Source organism: Trichoderma aggressivum, assembly GCF_033847375.1.
Source record: "Trichoderma aggressivum f. europaeum strain CBS 100526 chromosome Unknown scaffold_033, whole genome shotgun sequence".
Classification (NCBI taxonomy): domain Eukaryota; kingdom Fungi; phylum Ascomycota; class Sordariomycetes; order Hypocreales; family Hypocreaceae; genus Trichoderma; species Trichoderma aggressivum.
This window is the reverse complement of record NW_026946399.1, coordinates 23,568-41,134: the sequence shown is the minus strand read 5'-3', so window position 1 is coordinate 41,134 and position 17,567 is coordinate 23,568. Positions and strand designations below refer to the sequence as shown.

At 49.9% G+C, this 17,567-nt stretch overlaps 6 protein-coding genes across 6 annotated transcripts; 2 read left to right on the top strand and 4 right to left on the bottom strand.

Moving 5' to 3' along the window:
* Positions 1-240: 240 nt before the first annotated feature.
* Positions 241-1,694, bottom strand: Triagg1_7446 (uncharacterized protein; the record flags this gene model as incomplete). The annotated part of the gene is made up of 3 exons (XM_062902182.1): positions 241-1,188; positions 1,306-1,575; positions 1,665-1,694. 3 exons carry the CDS (start codon positions 1,692-1,694, stop codon positions 241-243), a joined length of 1,248 nt encoding a protein of 415 aa, XP_062753503.1.
* Positions 1,695-1,876: 182 nt separating this feature from the next.
* Triagg1_7445 (uncharacterized protein) lies at positions 1,877-2,565 on the bottom strand (the record flags this gene model as incomplete). Its single annotated transcript, XM_062902181.1, has 2 exons — positions 1,877-2,222; positions 2,354-2,565. 2 exons carry the CDS (start codon positions 2,563-2,565, stop codon positions 1,877-1,879), a joined length of 558 nt encoding a protein of 185 aa, XP_062753502.1.
* Positions 2,566-3,548: 983 nt separating this feature from the next.
* Positions 3,549-4,552, bottom strand: Triagg1_7444 (uncharacterized protein; the record flags this gene model as incomplete). Its single annotated transcript, XM_062902180.1, has 3 exons — positions 3,549-4,083; positions 4,159-4,373; positions 4,478-4,552. 3 exons carry the CDS (start codon positions 4,550-4,552, stop codon positions 3,549-3,551), a joined length of 825 nt encoding a protein of 274 aa, XP_062753501.1.
* Positions 4,553-5,245: 693 nt separating this feature from the next.
* Positions 5,246-5,680, top strand: Triagg1_7443 (uncharacterized protein; the record flags this gene model as incomplete). The annotated part of the gene is made up of 2 exons (XM_062902179.1): positions 5,246-5,264; positions 5,391-5,680. 2 exons carry the CDS (start codon positions 5,246-5,248, stop codon positions 5,678-5,680), a joined length of 309 nt encoding a protein of 102 aa, XP_062753500.1.
* A 187-nt stretch (positions 5,681-5,867) lies between these two features.
* On the top strand, positions 5,868-7,882 carry Triagg1_7442 (uncharacterized protein; the record flags this gene model as incomplete). The annotated part of the gene is made up of 2 exons (XM_062902178.1): positions 5,868-5,898; positions 5,982-7,882. 2 exons carry the CDS (start codon positions 5,868-5,870, stop codon positions 7,880-7,882), a joined length of 1,932 nt encoding a protein of 643 aa, XP_062753499.1.
* Positions 7,883-8,436: 554 nt separating this feature from the next.
* Positions 8,437-16,738, bottom strand: Triagg1_7441 (uncharacterized protein; the record flags this gene model as incomplete). The annotated part of the gene is made up of 12 exons (XM_062902177.1): positions 8,437-8,599; positions 8,666-9,537; positions 9,592-9,647; positions 9,719-9,873; positions 10,579-10,735; positions 10,893-11,122; positions 11,205-11,343; positions 11,479-15,797; positions 15,860-15,993; positions 16,083-16,286; positions 16,436-16,567; positions 16,619-16,738. 12 exons carry the CDS (start codon positions 16,736-16,738, stop codon positions 8,437-8,439), a joined length of 6,681 nt encoding a protein of 2,226 aa, XP_062753498.1.
* Positions 16,739-17,567: the final 829 nt, after the last annotated feature.

Here is a 17,567-nt window from a genome sequence, read left to right as displayed (position 1 = left end):
CAAAGACATAAACCAAAAACGCCCGCAGTGTTTGTGTGAACCTCTGAACCAATATAGCGGGAGACCCTAAGAATAGGCCTCCCAGTTTCAACGCCATCTTCGCCGATCCAACCCGCGGACGGCTCTTTTTGCAAAATATACAAGCTTCCAATTGTGAAGCAAGAAAAGTAAAGAGATGAGAGAGAAAATGCGAGAGTAGAAAAAATAAAAAGAGGGGAATTGGGATATGACGACCATGATTTAAAAGTCATCGTCGAAGGAGAAGTCGCCGCCATTGGCGTCTTTGGACTCAGCGCCGGCCTCCTCGACAACCTTCTTGGTGCTGTTCATGACACCAGCCTTCTGGTAGTCGGCGACGCGCTTCTCGAAGAAGTTGGTCTTGCCACCGAGAGAAATGTTCTCCATAAAGTCAAAGGGGTTGGAAGACTTGTAGACCTTCTCGTTGCCGAGAGCGACAAGCAGACGGTCGGCAACAAACTCGATGTACTGCTTCATCAGGTTGGAGTTCATGCCGAGCAGGGCGCAGGGGAGAGCCTCGGTCAAGAACTCCTGCTCAATTCGGACAGCATCGGTGATGATGTCACGGATCACCTCCTTGCTGGCGCGGTTCTTGAGGTGAGAGTGCAGCAGGCAGGCAAAGTCGGTGTGCAGACCCTCATCACGAGAGATGAGCTCGTTGGAAAAGGTCAGACCAGGCATGAGACCTCGCTTCTTGAGCCAGAAGATGGAGGCAAAGGCACCGCTGAAGAAGATGCCCTCGACGGCGGCAAAGGCAACCAGGCGCTGGGCAAAGGAAGAGTTCTTGTCCTGGATCCACTTGATGGCCCAGTCAGCCTTCTTGCGAATGCAAGGAATGGTCTCAATGGCGTTGAAGAGGTAGCTGCGCTGGCTGTTCTCCTTGATGTAGGTGTCGATGAGCAGGGAGTAGGTCTCGGAGTGGATGTTCTCCATCATGATCTGGAAGCCGTAGAAGCATCGAGCCTCGGGGATCTGGACCTCGCCGCTGAAGCGCTCGACCAGGTTCTCGTTGACAATGCCATCAGAAGCGGCAAAGAAGGCCAGAATGTGCGAGATGAAGTACTTCTCGTCATCGTTCAGGCGGTTGTTCCAGTCGTGCAGATCCTTGGACAGATCAATCTCTTCGGCGGTCCAGAAGGAGGCCTCGGCCTTTTTGTACATTTGCCAGATCTAATTGACAGCTGTTAGCCAATTGGTGATTTCATTTTCGCTTCCCTGTGGCATAGTGGGGGTGCCATGCCACTTTACGCGTAGGCGCGCGACAGGGGAGGGGGGTTGCCCACATACCTCATGGTACTTGATGGGGAACAAGACGAAGCGCTGAGGGTTCTCTTGCAGGATGGGCTCGTCAATCTCCTCAGGCTTATTTGTAGGAGCCACGGCGGGCTTGGCCTCCTCCTTCTTGAGGGTCTCGGCGGGCTTGTGGTTGTCGTCCATCTGCTTGGCAAGGCTCTCGAGAGCGGACTCGTCGAGAGGCTGGTTCTCCTTGTTGGCGGCGTCGAAGTTGATCTTCTTGACGGGAGACTCGATCTTGAACGAGTCAATGGCAGAGGCAGCCTGTTGAAGAAGCCGTTAGCTTGTGTTTTAGATGTCGCATAGACGCCGTGCTCTTGGTCACGGCTCCGGGTGAAACTGGATGTACTCACCTGCTTGGAGGGGGTGAGTTGGGCGGCCATTGGTTATGGTGGCAGACGAGGCAAGACAAGACAACGGGGCAGAGCGCGTAAAGTGAAACGAAGAAACCAAAAGCGAAATTAATTGCTCGGAGATGATGTGCAGACGCGGTGGTTTGACAGAGAAGACAATTCCAGCATCGCGGGTGGCGCCAGAGCTTTTTGTAACGAGCAGAGCAGCGCTGTCACGTGCGGCGCGACGCGTTCCGGACGTGTTTTCCAGCGGGTCGCTTCAGCGGGTCTGGGCAGCCTATTAAGCATCCCTGGGAGGCTGGGCAGCCTGCATCGGGCAAGGGCTGCAGGGATGGCAGCTGGTCAGCAGGTACCGAGCAGGTACTCGCGGGGGCTGCTCGCCGCCATGGTGGGGTGCACAGCTGCGGTGCACCAGCCACTGCGCAGAGTGCGGCGGCGCTGGCGGACGCGTGAAGCAGCTTGGTCGCGTCAAGGTATTGCGCTACCTTGATGACTCCATGATCCTGGCTGGCCTGGATGGCTTGAGCAAATGACGATGCGAGAGACCCTCTCTGCTCCCTGTTTATCAATCTTGAATCAGCAAAAACAAACACCTTTGGATCTCGTGTCGGTGGGGCGAGAGTCGTGCTGTGATTTTTCGTTTTCGCCGGAGCTCTCTCGTACAATGCACAAGCGTATAACATGCATACAACATGCTGGTATTGTCTACCGCGAGATGGTCGTATGACAGAACAGCTTCACGGAGGATCACAATGTAATGCAAGTACAAGCACGAATGAGCCGTTTTCATGTTGATTTTGATCTCTTCCAGCAACTCCGAGCGAGCATCGTACTGTAGCTCCAGAGCGTTGGGCCGCAGGTCTGAGCTCTGGAACGCGAGAAATCTCCATACGGGCGTCATGACTCTTGAGTTTCACGCTCCAGCTTGCTTACTTGGTACTAGCAACGACTACTAGGCACAGTCTTATGAAGTTGTGACTGAGAATTACAAAACCAATTGCAAAACAGCGAGCCTCGCTTGGCGGAGATACGAGTAACCCAGGCACAGCATGGATCAGGTTGTTTTCGAGTACCGACAAGCCGACTCTGCAGGGTGCCTTGTCGCTACATATTAGTGCGTAGATATGCAGCTAGGGCTTCTGCAAGGCGATTTGCATGCATCTCAAGTCACAGAAGAAAAGAATCCCTGCCCTAGTCTTCTTGCTCAACGTGGCAGCACGTCGTTGTTCAGCGTGACATGAAGCCACCAGATGTGTACAAACACAAGTCATGCTGGTACTTGTACATACAAAGAGAGGAACGCCGTCTTCACCGCAACAACTCGTGAGCATGACTACCTTAGTCGTACACATATGCAATCCCTGGTGTCTCTCGTCTGAAACAGTCAAATCCTTTACCAACCTGATGCACTGGAGCTGCACTATGCTGCATATACTGTACTGTATCGTATTTATTTTCATCTACCTACTCAGGCTTGATATCTAATTAATGCTTTGCAATCGCATCAAGGCGAGTTCTAGTCTACTAAAGCAGATCGGCAGGCAAAGCACACCGTGGTATCAAGCAATATTCCCAATCCATTCATTCATTCCAGTCCTTTTAAAATCCTCAAAGCGACGCGTTGCGAAAAGTCTTTCGCGCAATTACCATTATTAATGAATGCCCCTCCTCAAAACCCCCTATCGAAATGCATGAGATCCACTCCCAGAGCTTCACAGCTTCATCATTGTACAAAGCAACACGTTCCAGACATGCGCAAAACTCCCGTTGCCAGACAAAGGAGATGTAACTAACAAGGGAAACAAACAAAGAAAACTCGTAGCGGACGTACGCGCGCTCCCTGCGTTAAACTAACAAACAACCGTACAAATGTCTGGAGAGACCTCAGTGTCGCCTGCCCGAGTGCTTCCCAGTCCGTCGTGATTCGTTATACTGCGACTCTGAGTATATCTGGCCCATTTCAACATCGCGCGGGCGATTCTGGCTGCGGCCAAAGAATCCGCGACTGTCGTGAACCCGATCTGGCACTCGTGGGGCGGCCGGCTCCTGGGCCTCAGGCCGGGCCGGAGAGGGTCGGCGAGACGGAGGATCCGACTGATACTCCGGGGGGTCTTCCCGCTGAATCCTGTCGTACTCTTCGGCGCTGCTAGGATCAACGGCCGGGATGGGCTGTCCGCTTTTCCGTAGTTCCTTTTTGCCCTTTTGACGCAGATGCTCTTCCAGCAATGCTGCGTTGCGGGTGTTGGCGCGGAATACGGCATCGGCCAAATCTCCAATGAATGGAACCAGTCCGACGGCAAAGTCGAGAATGATGTTGAACAGCATCTGGAGTCGGATGGAGGATGGAAGGCCACCCTCCACTTGGCAACACGTCCTGTACACCATAAAGGCCATAAAGGCATCGAGTGCATCGCCAGCGCTGTGATGATGATGTTAGCGACAAAATCCAATTAATCTGCCCAAGTCTAGGGTATGAGCGGGGTGCATCACTTACGCAGGGATCAAACCGATGACGCTGCTCCAGCCAAAGCGAATTCCGAGAAAGTTGAACAGGCTCATGTCTAGGCGATAGGCTCGTCTCTTGACCTTTGTCAGGACCTGGCCATCGTGTTCTGAGATGCCGGGCGGCAGAGCCTTCTTGCGCTTCTTGACCTTGCCCGTAGGCCTCCCGTCGAGCCTGGTGGCGGGGACTTGCTCAAAGTAGGGATCCTAGAGAAAGAAATGGTCAGTATTTTATAATCAAGAGATAAAAATAAATAAAAAAATTAAAATAAAAAAATCGGCATGTATCATCATGTGATGTCGCATCTTACCTCTTTGCCAAACTTGTTCTGGAGCGACTCTCCCAGAATTCTCTTGCTGATTTGCTTTGCCAAGATGCTCGTCATGGCGGCGGTGGTTTATGAGAGGGTGTGAATAAAATAAAGAAGAGGTGATGGTTGTTAGGCTTTAGGAAAAAGCTGAGGGATTGGATATTTATGATTGTTTTTGAAGAAAGGAAAACAACACAAACAAAGGCCTTGTCGAAACTCGAAAGCCGGCGGCCGGGTCGATTGGAGAGGCGCTTGCTGTCGTTTGTTTCAGAAACCGCCGTTGGGCGGCAAGTTGTTTTGAGAGCTCGGGCGCTGAGAGCCAACCAAACAAAGGCTGACAAGGTGAGACAAGGCAATCAAAGGACAGGCGGCTGCGGTTGCAAGGGACAAGAGTAAAAAAAGAAAAAGACAGAAAAAACAAAACAAAAGGCCAGCCCTAGTTTTATATCCCGTGCTTAGAAGCGAGGGCCAGACCAGATGCGCAGTGAATGGGATGGCGTCGCTCACATGGTCAGACCCTGATAACCTGTTTTGGCGGCTTCTCAACAAAACTCATGATGTAATTCAGCCGTTGTGCTCGTGCATCACTGGAGCCGGCTTTGAGGCCGCTGGAACGGTGCTGAATCGGCGCTGCACCAGCCAATGAGACGTCGCCGGAGGTGCCCCGGCGCCCGCCAAACGTGGTCTGGTTGCAGGGGAATTTCTAGCGGCCGATGTACAGTAGCTGGCTGCCTCTGACGTTTTGCCACGGCAGATCTGGCGCCAAAGATGCAGCACATGCGGCAAGGTGCGGTTTGAGCGCTGCACCGCCACGCCGACGAGAGCCACGTTGTGGCGATGCCGTTGGGCTGCCGTGCTTTTGCGTGGCTGAAGCTGTCAGTCTGCATATTTTGTATCTACACTGTGTGGCTAGTGTGGCGCCTCGATAAACTCTACCAAGTCATCGAGGCGGAGACAGTGCGAGCCTTGCTGAGCCCTCCCGCCGACACTGACCTGATTTGTACGGCTGCAACGGCCAAGCGGGCGACAACCTTCACCTATCTCGTTCTCGTAGCATCTGATAGCTTCACCATCTCTCGGGTCGGCAAACTCCATCTCGGCACATCCATCGAACCGCCGCCAGCACAGCCATTCCACCGGCAAATCTCCGCTCCCCAACTCGACGATAGGCCGGGCGACTTCGCTCTCATCGCTGGTGGCTGAAGCGCGCGTCGCGATCCAATCCTCAGCTGCACAACCTCGGAACGTTTGACCATGCCCATTATCCTATCACATGTTCGAAGCGTCCTGAGTCTGGCAAAGTCGTGAAGACCGTATGAACAAGCGTTATATCATTACTAATCAGGGTATGGGGCTGAGCTGAACACACTCAACAAAGCGAGAGACAAACATGGCTCAGAAACAGATGCAGCTGGAAGACTGTATGCCGCAGACCCCCTTGACCCCGCCTGCCATGCCGGTCTGAACAAGGTGCTGAGTTGATGCTGACCTATTCCTCTGCTAGGGCTGGACGACCTATGCGTCCGGTTCATCATCAATCTTCCGCAGGAGGACCTGTCTTCGGTTGCCCGACTGTGTTTCCAAGTTGAAGAAGCACAATGGTTCTACGAAGACTTCATCCGACCCCTCGATCCGGCCCTCCCGTCCATGACGTTGCGCACCTTTTGCTTGCGAATCTTCCAACACTGTCCCTTGCTGGCTTCCTTTTCGGTTGAGAACCATATCAAGGCATTCGAGGAGTTTCTGCAGTACAAGACCCGTGTGCCGGTTCGTGGCGCTATTATGCTCAACAGTGAGCTAGATTCGGTCGTCCTCGTCAAAGGCTGGAAGAAGGGCGCTAGCTGGAGTTTTCCACGTGGCAAAATCAACAAGGACGAAGATGATTTGGACTGTGCGGTCAGAGAAGTCTACGAAGAGACCGGCCTGGACCTCCGAGAAGCAGGGCTGGTGCCAACTGACGCGAAACCGAAGTACATTGAAATCCCTATGAGAGAACAGCATCTCCGACTCTACGTCTTCCGGGATGTCCCCATGGATACGGTTTTCCAGCCTCGAACGAGGAAAGAAATCAGCAAGATTGAGTGGTATAAGCTGTCCGACCTACCCACTCTTAGGAAGAAGGGCCCCCAAAACAACAACCATCAATACGACTCCAGTCCCGGGACTAATGCCAACAGGTTCTACATGGTCGCGCCCTTTTTAGTTCCTCTTAAGAAATGGATCATTTCCCAGAAAAAGATTGATGAGAAGAGGTCCTTCAGTGGAAGCGTCCAGGCCAACCCTGCTTATTACCAACACAAGGCCATTGAGGAAGATCCCACCGAGGATGAGGCGTGGGCGCCCAATGTGCCAGCTCCCATGCCGGCCATTGAATCGCTTGATGGGGCCACGAGGGAGTTACAGCGCCTGTTGAATTTACAGCCATCGGCTCAACCACCGGTTCCAGTAGCTGAGGCGGCCCGGCCGGCATTCCAACCCGCGCAAGCCCCTCCTGCTCCAAAGGATAAAGGCAGTGCTCTGCTTTCTCTTCTCCAGTCCTCGAGTTCCGCTCCCCAGCATGTACCTCAGGCAGCCTCCCAGCTACCAGATTTGCTGGCGACGCTGATGCCGGCAGCAAGACAGCCCCAGAACCCACAACAAAATGTCCACGCTGTGCCTCAAGCCATACCTCAAGCCATGCCCCAAGCTGTGCCTCGAGCCGTGCCTCAGGCTCTGCCCACCTTTCACCAGCAGCTTCCAAACTTTGTCGCACCGCCAAACCCGAATTCTGTTGCATTGAGTATCCTGCAAAACAGGAACGATGGCCATATCAGCGGTACACCGCCAAACCGCCCTGCTTATCCAGGATATTCCATCACGACCCAGCAGCAGACTTTTACCACTAGCTCCACTGTCAAGACCAACCCCATGCAGCCGCTTCAAATCCTTCAACGAGGACAGACCATCCAACAGACTCAACAGATTAGCCCCCCAGAGCCTCCCAAAGCTAATCTCGCTCCGTACGCCGGGTCCTATGATCAACCAGGACAGCCTCGTCCTGGACAAGTCGTCCAGCCATCGCCTTCTACTCTGCCGATCCCTTTGAGCTCTTCATCTGCAGCAAACAACTACAACTACAGACCTGAAGTGTCACAAGAGCAAAAGAGGCAACTCCTCTCTCTCTTTGGTACATCGAAACAAGCTGCGACAAATGCCACGCCTGAGCTTGCCGGCCAGACTGGACCACCTGCGGCTGGGATGTCTATGCCTCGTGCCGCATCCATGGCATCGGGGCCTGCTCAGGGGCCGGCGGGACATCGTAATGCACCGCCGTCTCGCAATAGCAATATGACGCCCATTTCTCAGGCCGATCAAAGCTTCTTGCTTGGCTACTTGCAATCTATTACAAAGGATACTACGCGTTAGATGGGGATGAGATGATGCAAAAGGTGGAGCGGACTCTGTTTGCAAGGGAACATGGAGAATCTAGGAACCTGTTAGTGGGTACATTCTTTGATTGGGGGTCACGGTAATGACGGCGAAGCAAGGCGAACCGGCTTTATAGTCTATTTTTGGTACTCTGCTTGTTGGAATCTTGTGTGAGAGTTTTGGCCACTTAGGGGGCGGCTCATGCCTGTGTAGCCTTGGAGCTCAGCGCAGCGAGGATATCGATATTGAAAGCCCTAAGCGTCTCGAGTGTCATCTTGAGATGCTTGTGTACAGAAATAGCGTCTTCACCCTTTGCATAGAAATGCAAACAGCTCATTGTTGGGATTGGAAAGCGTCACTGAATTATTAATCTATCTTGATGCTTCTTGAGCGCTTCTTTAGAGCCACCAAAACTGGACAGTGATATCAAGGACTTTTGACCTCCTCCTCAGTAGAAGCCGCTACCAAATAAAACCCACTGCCCCCTAAACTTCGCCGGTAATGCAATTTTGCACTAGTATCAATGAAACACCATGTAAATGTAGCTTGCCTCATTCTCCATCGGCGAGGATCTGGAAGCGGTTACCCGAAGAGACGGATCGACGCACTGGGACGGCGCGAGACGGTGGCTTTAGACGAGGTATAAGGGGCACTTGGCCCAACGGCTGGCCACACTCGTCAGCATCCCACTCGAGGCGGGAGCTCTTGTACTTGCTGCAAGTAGAACGGAAAGTTGGTTAGGATGAATGTTTGCAAGGCAAGGGGGAGGAGATTGCTCACAGGCGGCTCATCATGCAGGTTCGCGCGTACATGGCGCTTGGGACGGAATTGGTGCTGATGTGGCACGTGCCCTTGTAGAAGGTGATGGAAACGATTTCGAGACCGTGGATGTGGTCGAGATCGTGGCGGATGGAGGCCTCTGAATGGCCGCCGTTGCTGTTGCGCATGATGAGGTTGCGGGTTGCGCCGTTTGCAATGCGCTTGGCGAAGTGGTCGTGGAGAACTTGGAAGCGATCTGACCAGCGGATATCGATCTGGGGATTTAGGTTAGAGAGGAATGGAAGCTTGGTGTCTTGCGAAGGTTTGCTCACTTTTCTGTTTTTGATGTACAGGTAGTTGTTGCGTACGTGGGTGTAGTAGGCCTCGGCGGCTGCCGTCTCTGCAAAAGTGATGACTGCAGTTGAAGAACGACGCATCAAGGAGACCTCAAACAGAATGCCGCCTCGAACTACGGCGGTGATGTCGGCGTACGTTGCATCCTCGGGGATGTTGAGCAGTTGAACTGACCGAAATGATGGTTCTTGGGGGAGGCTGAGGCTGATGGATGTGTGATCAAACACATCACTGGCTTCCTCATTGTCGTCATAGTTATCGTCCAACCCTACGCTGGACGTCTCGAAGGAGTCGTACGTCACGTTGCTGGCAATGTCGCTTCTGGACCAACTGCCTCGGAGAGATTGAGGTGGCGGAAAAGGGTAGATGCCGTGTTGGGCGGCGTGGGCGACCAAGGAGCTGGTCGATGTCGTGAATGAGCGCGTATCGAAGTCGGGGGAGGCGGGCTCGAAGCTCGAGGCATTTGCGTTGTACACATGCTTCTTTGGGGTGATGCTTGGGCATTGGGTTGACTGCGAGTTTATGCACGCGCTGAGAGCCTGGAGATGGAGTTGGAGTAGTGAGTGGATAGAGATTATGATGGGATGACTGACCTGGACGACTCTAGCATCGTCAATCCGGGCATTGAGAAGGCAGCGGCAGAGTTCGGCTGTCGAAGTAGATTAGAATAATCAGCAAATGCCATTACAGATAGCTTCTGGAAGGGATGAGGCTACGTACCGTGATTCTGAGCGGTTCTGACGAGGCTTTCGTAATCAGCCCGGAGGATAGTGATTGTATCCTCAGACTGAGGTCCGGAGAAGTGCAACGGCAAAGGGTCAGTGGATTGGCTGCATGACGGCTGGGGATCGAGAAGGCAACGAACGAAAGTGTCACTATGAAGGAAGCGAGTTAGCAAACGGTGTCTCTTTAGGTAGCAGCTGGGCGTGCGACTTTCACCACCTTGAAGAGAATAACAGGAGATGGAATGATGGAAGAGGAGGAGCTGAGCAGCTGTATCCAGGGGGGGTTGAGGCAATGGTTTTGCTGGATGACTCACCGGAAATTCTGCATCTTGAGGGCATTTGGAGGGTGATGAAGTTGACAAGAAGAAGTTGGAAGCGGCAGTGGCAGTGGCAGTGGCAGTAGAGGGAAGAAAGTGCCTGATCTGAGCTTTGGAGGCAGGTCCCTTTGCACGGCGGCTGGATTAACCTGTGCGGCCGTTTGCCGGCTGGCGTGACTGCGTGGTGGCTACCGAGGCTACAAACGCAGTTTATGGAGTGTGAAACAACTGTGAATGTAGTTTACATGAGTGGTATTTGACAAGAGTACAACTTTTCATTATAAGACAGGTAATCAACTGGTAGAGGATGAGTGAATGCAGCGTAGATAGAGATAGGGGGGATGATGCATCTAAATTGCCTGTGTCTATAGTACCTACTATACCTAGCACCTAATGGTGATACTACCCAGTTGTCAAACGACAAGTTCAGAAATGAATTGGCGAGGCTATCCAACTTGGGTAGCTTACTTTTCTATGTGAATAGGTAGTCCAATTGAAAAAAACAAGTTCAGAAAAAGATCATAGCTGAACTACCTACGAGTCATCGCTCAACACAGAGCTCTCGTAGCCCGGATCCTCGTCGTTAGAGTCCACATTATCTTGAATTCCATACTCCCATAATTCAAGGGGAGGGGCTACAAAGTATTTGAACTCCTGATGGCCGAAATTTGCGACTATCTTAGCAGAGGGATTTCCTGGATGAAGGAATATAGCTGGGTAAAGTTGGCCTTTAATCTTGGGGCCCCGAAATGCAGAACCTGAATGACATGGACATAAGATAGCAAACTAATTAGCATCCATACTACCTATTTTGCTAAGAGGTGGCCCAAGATTGGGATAAAACTTGCATACCTTTGAATTCACCATCGACGGTAAAGAAAATCGAGCGCTTGTTGAAGTCCACGCCGCAGCCGATGGTACTTCCTGATGAATAAGGTTCCGCATATGGCCTCCAAAGGCTTGGGCCGTGAGATTCATATACATGGCCATCGTCACCATGAAAGCCCCAGGATCCTGGTTTCCATCCTAGAGCATTGTATTCCGATGCTGTCTCGTCTGTGGCAAAACCGACACCGACGCACCTACACACATGTATGCTTTTAGCCACCGTCGACAACAATACAAAGCTGTTAAAGCGCCAGGTATGAACGAAGAGAGACTTACTCATCGAGCCCAGTATGGGCAATGAGGATTTCAAAATAATAAATGCCTCTTTCAGTCTTAGGCGCACATCGATTTGCACGCACAATAGAGATCGGGGGCTTGATATTATCGCTCTTCATCTGCTCGGCCGATAAATGCCCTGCAGGTAGATGATTAGTCGATACATGATACCGGAAGGCTCAGAAAGCAGAACAAAAAGGTATAGTAATGAGACTTGAAAAACAATGTAAAAAAGAAGGGGGAAAAACATGCAACGGAGAAGCAGTAAACATACCTTCTGCAAAGCACTCAAGCTTCTGCACTCTTAGCCTTGCTGATTTATCATGCTCATTCCACTCTGTGGGTTCTAGTTGTGACTCTAGGGTCTCGTGTGCCCCCATGCTTCGTAGGACCTTTTCCATGTCATGTCGTCCATACTCAATTGCCGTAGCCAGTGGTGTCCAACCATTACAATCCGTTGTATTGACAATGTCTTTGCTGATAGGGTTTTCGAGAACGGCACGATGAAGCTTTTCGAAAGCAGCGCCGTGATCGTTGATGATGGCGCCATGGATTGCCTTGCCTATCATGTCGATTTTCCTTTCTGCCTCGCAATCCTCAAGCCAGTTCAGCATGATGCAAAGGCATTCTAAACCGTCACTATAAGTAGCCCAATACAGACAACTCCGCTGCCGCCTATCGACCGCAAACAGATCAGCGCCCCTTATCTGAAGAGCTTTCATTGCTTCAGCATTTGAATGTCTTGCTGCATATAATAAGGGAGTCAACCCTTCTCCATTCTTCACCTCAATCGATCCCTCATGGTCCTGGAACAGGTCAAGATATTCTCCTATATCATCTTGATTTCCTCCTAAAAGCGAAGTACTCATGCGATGGAAGGCAGACAAGCCTAGGTGATCCAACTTGTTTGGATCTGCACCATTTTCTAGGAGCAACTTCACATTGGGAATGTTATGACCTGCAACCGCGGCGTTCAATGGCGAGCCGTGTCTTCCACCAATGGCATTTGCATCAGCCATCTTGTCAATAAGAAGTTTCATAACGTTTGGGCATCCCTTGACTGCTGCGAATTGAATGCATGAATGGTAGTATCCCCCAGTGTTGTTGGGGTCCGCTCCGTGTTCTAAAAGATATTTGGTGCTTTCCTCTGAGCAACAAGCCCAGTAGAGGGGTGTTGGTCCGCCCGCTTGAGCATGGTTGATATCGACACCTTTTTGCACAAGGATTTTAACAATGTCCAAATGTCCACCCATGGCGGCCCGATGTAAGGCAGTAGAGCCGTTCTTACTCGCAATGTCAGGTTTTGCCCCGTAGTTGAGAAGCAACTCGACCGATTTTAGATTGCCTATCTCGCTTGCAAGAGTGAGGGCGGTTGATCCGAAACCATTCAACACATTTGGGTCAGCATGGCTTTCTAGGAGTAGCTTCATCAGGTCTGGTTTGTCGTTTGCCTCATGCAGTGCAGACCATTGCGAATCACCGCATAAAACACTTAATTCATTCTTGCCCGTTGCCAGAATCGCCTGGACGCTTTGAAATCTGCCTTTCTCGACGGCCATATATAGAGGAGTCTTCCTCGAACCGCCGGGGAACTCGGTACTTGCTCCTCCCTCTATGAGTGCCGCAACGACCTTTGAATTGTCATTTGATTCGATTGCCACTTGTAGTGGCGTAGCCCCCGCTGAGTTTACTTGGTTTGGATGCCAGCCGTTTTCCAATAAGTAATTCACGACACGATAGTGTCCTTCTCTTACTGCTTCAAAAAGAACGTTTGGGTCTTTCTGCCTGGCAGGAGTGGTTGACCATTTCTGGGAAGTCCAAGTCGAAACAATATCCCGAACTATATGTAGGTACCCATGCTGGGCGGCAAGGGACAAAGCCGTAAGACGACTTGCATTCTCCCCCCATAGTAGTTCTGAAACATTGGCAGCTCGTAGAATATACTGAAGGAGAACCCTGGCGGCGTGGGTACGGCCCTCATGTGCTGCAAGATGAAGCGCAGTATTACTTTCGTCTGTGGCATTTCCAATGCTTGCTTGGTTCTTGACGAGGTGACGAACAATATCTCCATATCCGGACTCGGAAGCAAAATGGAGCGGCCGATAGGCTTTGGGACCAGTGGCGTTGACAACTGCCGATGCATTTCCCGCATCAGTTATGAGTTCGACGACGTCGAGATGTCCAAATTTTGCTGCAAGATGAAGGGCTGTGTAGCTGTCATTGTCCTTTGCCCTAAGAAGCAATTGGGTTCTTTCTGCCGCTTTTACATCATCACCAGTTATACTAATTGAGTCGTTTTCTTCATCGCCATATGTGGCGTCATTGGTTTTGTCATCTTGTTCCGATTGTCTGATGTAACCCAAGAACCAGGCTATAAGCTTCTCCCAGCCACGTTCTGCTGCAACGTGTAAGACTGTGCGTCTGTTGTCCATTGGCAAATGAATATTGAAGTCTGAGTTGACAAGAGCCTTGACAACATCAAAATGGCCATACTTGGTCGCGAGGTAGATCGGGGGGAGATTCTTCTGCTGATGAAAGTCCGTCAGGCTTACTTGCCCAGTAGAAATTAACGCCCGAACAATGTGTATGTATCCACCCGCAGCAGCTAGTTGCAATGGATTGTAATAGTCCTGGTTATAAGCGGTCAAATTTGCTGCATTATTACCTTTGGACTTGATGAGCAGGTCAACTATATCTGAGTGACCAAACTGAGCAGCCATTTGGATAGCATTGGAGCCTGTAATTGAATCTTTTTTGTTCAGTGATATATTGCGGTTAAGCAACTCCTGAACGACATTCAAATGCCCCCTCTTTGAAGCTTGGAGGAGGGAATCATTCAAAGTATCCATGATTTCCTCATTCTCATCGATGCGGCTGAGGATATCTCGAAGGATATCGCAATGACCTTCTTCGCAACATGCTAGAATTGCTTCGTTCGAATTGATGCCTTGATCCAACAATGTCTTGACCACATTCTGATGACCTTCTCTCGCGGCAGAGACCAAAGCAGTGACTAATATGTTGTTATCTCTGGGGACATCATGACTGCTCTTTAAGCAATGCTCAATAATCTCAGCTATGCCGAAGTAGCTAGCCAGGACCACACCTTGTTCCATTTCGAGATTGGTTGGTACAGGTTTCTTGAAGAGAGGTAGAATGGTGCCTGAAAGGACGCGATGAAGTCTCTCGTTCTTTAACACGCTGTCTACCAGTTGTATGAGACTATCGGAACGTGACGATGCGTGGTAATGGCTTGGCCAGTATAACGCCGCATACTCAACCAGGCCAAGAGCATTTGGAAGAGCACTCAATTTGTTGTCTCTGATTGCATTTGCAGACAAATTCTGTAGCTGGTCTGCCACAAGGATAAGATAGTTTAGAAGCCTTTGCGCTATCTGATCATTAGTCAATCGGTACTTTTCTGACCCGATCAAGTAATCATGCAATGTCTGGTGACAAAAGCGCACTTCTTGGTCCACTATACAGACAAGTTGGTCCAAATTCTCCTGTATCTCTGTGTATATAGACCAAGACTGGCAGTCTTCAATATCGGCAAGTGATTGATCATCGTCCAGCAATGAAACGGCAACCGAGATTTCAGTGACCGAGAGTGGCCTACTCGCGACGGCCATCCATCCGAGGATAGAAAGGCTTTGCGGAGTCAGTGAAGCCATAAGAATGTCCAAAAATTCCAGATGAGGAAGCTTTACATTTTCGAACCAATATCGCGCTTCCTTCTTGGTATGCCCGGTTTTGAGTGATCCTAACGCGGATAGTTTGATCGAAACATCCGATATATGAACACCAAAAGAATTCGCAGTGTTTGCGGATAGAAGCGCTTGTTGGAGAACGGGACGCGTTTTCATGATTTTACTGATTTGACCAGTGTAAAAATCTCTGACACCTTTTTGTATAGCCTCGTTTTCTAGTGAAATATTCACAGCTTCTTTTCCAAGATCCGTTACCGAATCACTTGAAGTCGTTATAAAAAACTTGCAAGCGCTGCGAGAAGATTCGCACGACTTGATTACCTTATTTATATGAGACAGGCTGTAAGTCCATTCGGCGCCCCCATTCTCTTCCGCAATAACACAGACAATTGGATCCATGTTTGAATGAGATAGAAGAACAGCCAGAATATTCCAGAGGAATTTTGTCCCAAGGGAGCTGATGTCGTCGCTCAAATCAAACTCTCCTTGAATCACCCTCATGGCAATTGGTGAATTGATAAGAAGTTGGATCAATAAAGAGCGAACAAGGCTGTCATTGGTAGAGCAGCGGGCATCTTTCCCATCGAAGAAGAAATTAAGCACAACTGGTAACTTTTCCAGGCTTCTTTCACTGATATAAGTCAAGACTTCGACGGCTGATTCTGTAGACCCGTATCCCGGGGGCCCATGAAGAAAGAGGTAGGCGCATTCATTGGAATTTACCCAGTTCTGGAAATCTGAAGAATTTTCCAGGTAGGCCCTAAATGATCCATGGCTAGGATATCGTGGTGCGAAGCTCAGAAAATTCGGCATACTGTCTGTGCAGAGCTTATCAAGGAATCTCTCATTTTGGTGAACTTGAAGAAGAGGGTTACTTAATGTACTAAAGGAGGTAAATAGGATACTACTGCACCTTCTACCGTCACATAAGATAATTCTTCTAACCATGCATCGACGTGCGACCACAAGCCAGAACAAGGATAAATAACAATTTGCTCAAATGTGCGTAGACCCGTCGATTCGAGAGGGAATGAGATTTGAGTCTCCTTTGCTAACCCCGTTTCCATAATTTCGTCATACTATAAATATTTAGTAAATAGGTCTCAATCTCATGGCATAATCAAAAGTATTGTGATTCTATTATGATCAGTTGTCCCGTGAAGCTTACCATATTGCCGCTCTCATATACGTTGACGATAGCGGTTCTGAAAAATACCGTGGCAAATTCATATTCTAGTCGTTGGGATGCCATGTAGAAACACTGCATCATCCTAGATTTCTGTTCACTCCAGTCTCCTGTCCCGATCACCTGGAACTGGAATTTTTCCCAGATGCTCCGACTATGGATTCGATGAGGAGTATTGAAGAACACCTAATTTCTCTGTTAATGCTTGACACTTATACTTTGTAAAGCTCCGTGAATATAGCCGCGTTATTATGGATGATTGCACACGCAAGTAAGTGGCTAGATATGGCCATAGAGGTAAAATGAAGAATTATGCGAATGAAGACGGAACTCACAATCAAAAGGTTCTTTGCCAAAGTTCGGTATTCATAGTGATGTTGAGCACTAATCAAAGCAGCCTTGATAAGCAGACCGCCGATATCATGGCCCAACAGTACCATTGGCTCTTGTTTCTTTTGCCCATCACTCTGATCAAATTAGCTATCTGTAACATTCGTTCGGGAGTAATGATATCATACCATTCCAGTGGCTGATGCAGTCTCGTTGGCAGACACATTCTGGCCTTGAGATGATCGAATACCAAGCAGGAAAGCAAGAAGCTCACGAGCTTTCAAACCAATCACTTGGTCATTTGTCATATGTGTGTCTTCAGCACCAAGTAGATCAAAGAAGTGAACCAAATGCCCTGGGAACCTAGATGCTACAAATCTTCGCAGACCAGAGCGCTCGTCTATACACTGTGAACGACTCCCGATTCCACTTACAAACACTATGTCAGGCATTTTGCGGCAAGTGGTATAGCTGGCAACTCTGATGATGAGACGAAGATGGTTTGTCGAGTCATAGAACATAGAGTGGTGGCCTATTCTATCTCGCTTCCTAAAAGTCGTTTCTGATACTGAGGAGGTGCTACATATATGTAGGAGCCCGTGATGAAGGTGGGTGTCAGAGGCCAAGCAACAAAGGAAGAAATCTTCCCCGCTGGACCCGGATAAAGGCGTCTGAGCTCCCAGCTAGCAAGCTAGCTGGCCGGGGGACTGAACAAGTATAAAGAGAAGGAGCCCTGTGCCCTTTGTTTCTGACAAGCTAAAAAGGTGCAAAACTCTGTGTTCTGCTATGCTGACGATCTATGGAGAAGGGAAAAACTAGCTGCAAACAGCAGCAAACAGAAAAAGGGCTTGATCAAAGAGAGTGGTCACACAGATCCATGTGACAACTCAACAGTTTCTAAAGAGATCAGAGACAAATACAGTCCTTTGTGTATCCCTAGCTGTGTGGTCCGTGATAGTGACCGTGCAGTCCTCATCCTTGACCCTTTCACTCTTCCTAGTGTGCCACCATTCCTGACAGTGGGGGTAGGTAGCTATGCGGATGGAGTTTTGAGGCAGTGACCACGTAGCCGAATCTGATCCCTCGTCGCCTCACCGATCCTATACAAGATATGTTACATTGCCTATACGAAAATGC